Source organism: Octopus bimaculoides, chromosome 2 (genome assembly GCF_001194135.2).
Source record: "Octopus bimaculoides isolate UCB-OBI-ISO-001 chromosome 2, ASM119413v2, whole genome shotgun sequence".
Taxonomy (NCBI): domain Eukaryota; kingdom Metazoa; phylum Mollusca; class Cephalopoda; order Octopoda; family Octopodidae; genus Octopus; species Octopus bimaculoides.
In genome coordinates, this window is record NC_068982.1 from 99,723,911 (window position 1) to 99,726,267 (window position 2,357).

The 2,357-nt window shown below is 34.5% G+C and overlaps 1 protein-coding gene across 2 annotated transcripts in view; it reads right to left on the reverse strand.

The window, feature by feature from the left end:
• The window catches only part of LOC106868821 (uncharacterized), a 27,449-nt gene extending 25,884 nt beyond the window's left edge, over positions 1-1,565 (reverse strand). The window contains exon 1 of one of the 2 annotated variants that reach the window (XM_014914239.2): positions 1,135-1,565. In XM_014914239.2, the coding sequence (XP_014769725.1) occupies positions 1,135-1,203 (69 nt within the window). In that variant the 5' untranslated portion in view covers positions 1,204-1,565. Of the gene's footprint in view, positions 1-501; positions 703-1,134 lie in introns of those variants that run through there. The other variant, XM_052978520.1, reaches the window with a different exon arrangement.
• Positions 1,566-2,357: the final 792 nt, after the last annotated feature.

Here is a 2,357-nt window from a genome sequence, read left to right on the forward strand (position 1 = left end):
GAGATATTTGACTGCTATTTCAAACAGGTTGAGCTACCAGATAAGAGACCCCTTCATTAGCTCGATATTTAATGTCCGAGCTTCTTGTTGGGATGTACGATATATTGATGATAGTTTTCTTAAAAGGAAACTATCATTTCTTACATAGAAATTCGAGTCGGTTTATGAAAAAGTGGAACGAAAAAGCAACTTGAATTCTGTTAGCACATATGCTACTCCGAAAAAATGTAAACAAGAAATATTTCAAGCATGAAACTCAGGATGTTGAAAATAGGAAGAGCGAAATGAAAACGAGTCATATCTTCAATGACAGTATGTGTGAGGCTTTCTTTCAGATGCAAAAAAAAAAAAATAGGAATATAATACAAGCATTTTAAACAAAACCAGCAAAAAATCCCATCGCCCTCCACCCAGGACAAACAAATGCTTTTTTATATCATTCATTCATTAATACTTTTCATAAAACTTATCTGACGTAAAGGTTTATTTCTCGATTTTCACCTTTCACTTCAAGTGATGTCTAAAGATGATGAAGGGACATGTCTTCACCACGTATTTCGTTATAAACCGTCAGAGACAATAATTTCTTCGACAAAAAAATATTTCAAACTCTGAGCAGCTGTTATATCTATCTACTAAATAAATTTTGACATTAGAGAAAGAATAAACACAAATTCCAGTCAAACGTGCGTTTTATAATGTGGATGATCATAGTGCTTGAGTGCGCTCTGTGTTATACCGGTTCTATATATGTGCGCGCGTGCCCTTATAGTAATGTGAACACATCTATTGTGTACTTATATGAAATATCGAGTACTGCGCATGTAGGTGAAAGGTGAACAAAACAAAAATAAAATACTATGCTTTATACAGCTTAGGTAAACCAGAAGAATGAAGATAGTTGTGATGACGGGAGGGGGGTACTGTTGATAAGGATTCCTTCAGCAGAATATCAGTTGAATATAAAAATAAACTTGAACTTTATATATGATACAATAAAGGAAGCATACGCTGATAAATCCAGTACTATTGTTGTTTTACTTATTTCAATAAATGAACTGGGGTCACGCTGGGACATAGGGCATCATCTTAAAATTAAATCGGGTTTAGAAACATATGCAGCATTTTACTTACTTCACAATCCAAGTAATTATGGGGTGAACGACGCATGGTGCTTTCTTCGGGTGGCGATGCTGAAAACATCGTCACTGCAATCTCCAAAAATAGTTATCCTTTTAGAGACAGGATGTAATTTAGTCTTGATTTAAACAGATGTAGAAATATTCTTCGCAAAAGAACCCCAAATGCACTAAAATATATCCTCTTGGTAACGGAAGACACCCATCCACAAGAGAGAATGAGTGGAAAGGATGATGGCTTGCTTTCCTTGGCAGGGTGACTAAGAATTAAGTTAAGCGGTTAAAGAGTTGAACCGCCAAACTATATAATTGCTGTCAGGAATGTAGCAATTTAAACAATCACTCACGCAGTCGGCCTCTCTCTCTCTCACTCACTCCTGAAAAACAAGTTCCACTCGTCGTAGTTTTGTTGCAGTTATCTCCCCCTGTTACTTTTATTTCTTTTATTTCCGGATTTATTTGTCTTTGAATTTATTTTTTATGACAAAAAAATAATTCTTGTTTCCGCTATCTCTTTCTCTTTAGCAATATCTTCTTTTGTATCATATATACGCGCCTCTTTTAATATTCTCACTTCTTTTTCTAAATCAAACCATTTTCCTTCCTTACAAAATTCCACCTTCGATTTTGTATTTGGTTTGCAAGATTCTTGATGCGATTTCGTGTTGAAATGATCCTCCCAAAACGACAAAAAATCCACTTATCTTTTTTTTTTTCCTAAGTTTCATATCACTATCCTTTTCCCGCGTATTGTTTCCCTTTTCCCCTTCGATTCTTTAATAAACTTCTTTTGATGTCTCTTTATTTCTTAATAGTAATTCTCTTTTATTTTATCTCTCATATTTCTTTCTCAAAGCACTATCATTTCTCTTTATGTTCTTTTTATTTCCCACACTATCGGTAACCACTCATAAATCAGAGAATTTCTAGTCTTTCTCCTAGTTAATTATACAAGTAACATTATCTGTCTTTGAGTCTCTCAAATTTAACGTCCTTATTTTACAAATTTCATCTCTCTCTCTCTCTCTCTCTCTCTCTCTCTCTCTCTCTCTCTCTCTCTCTCCTTTACAAGAGACGTCTCCAGAACCATTGACGAGATGTCATTCTTCTTTCCATTATCTCGACTATTTTTTATTCATCATAGCTGACTGGCCAAATTGCATAGCAACGTGACTCACTGCACGATATTTATTTTAATAAGTTGATAATAGTATTTAT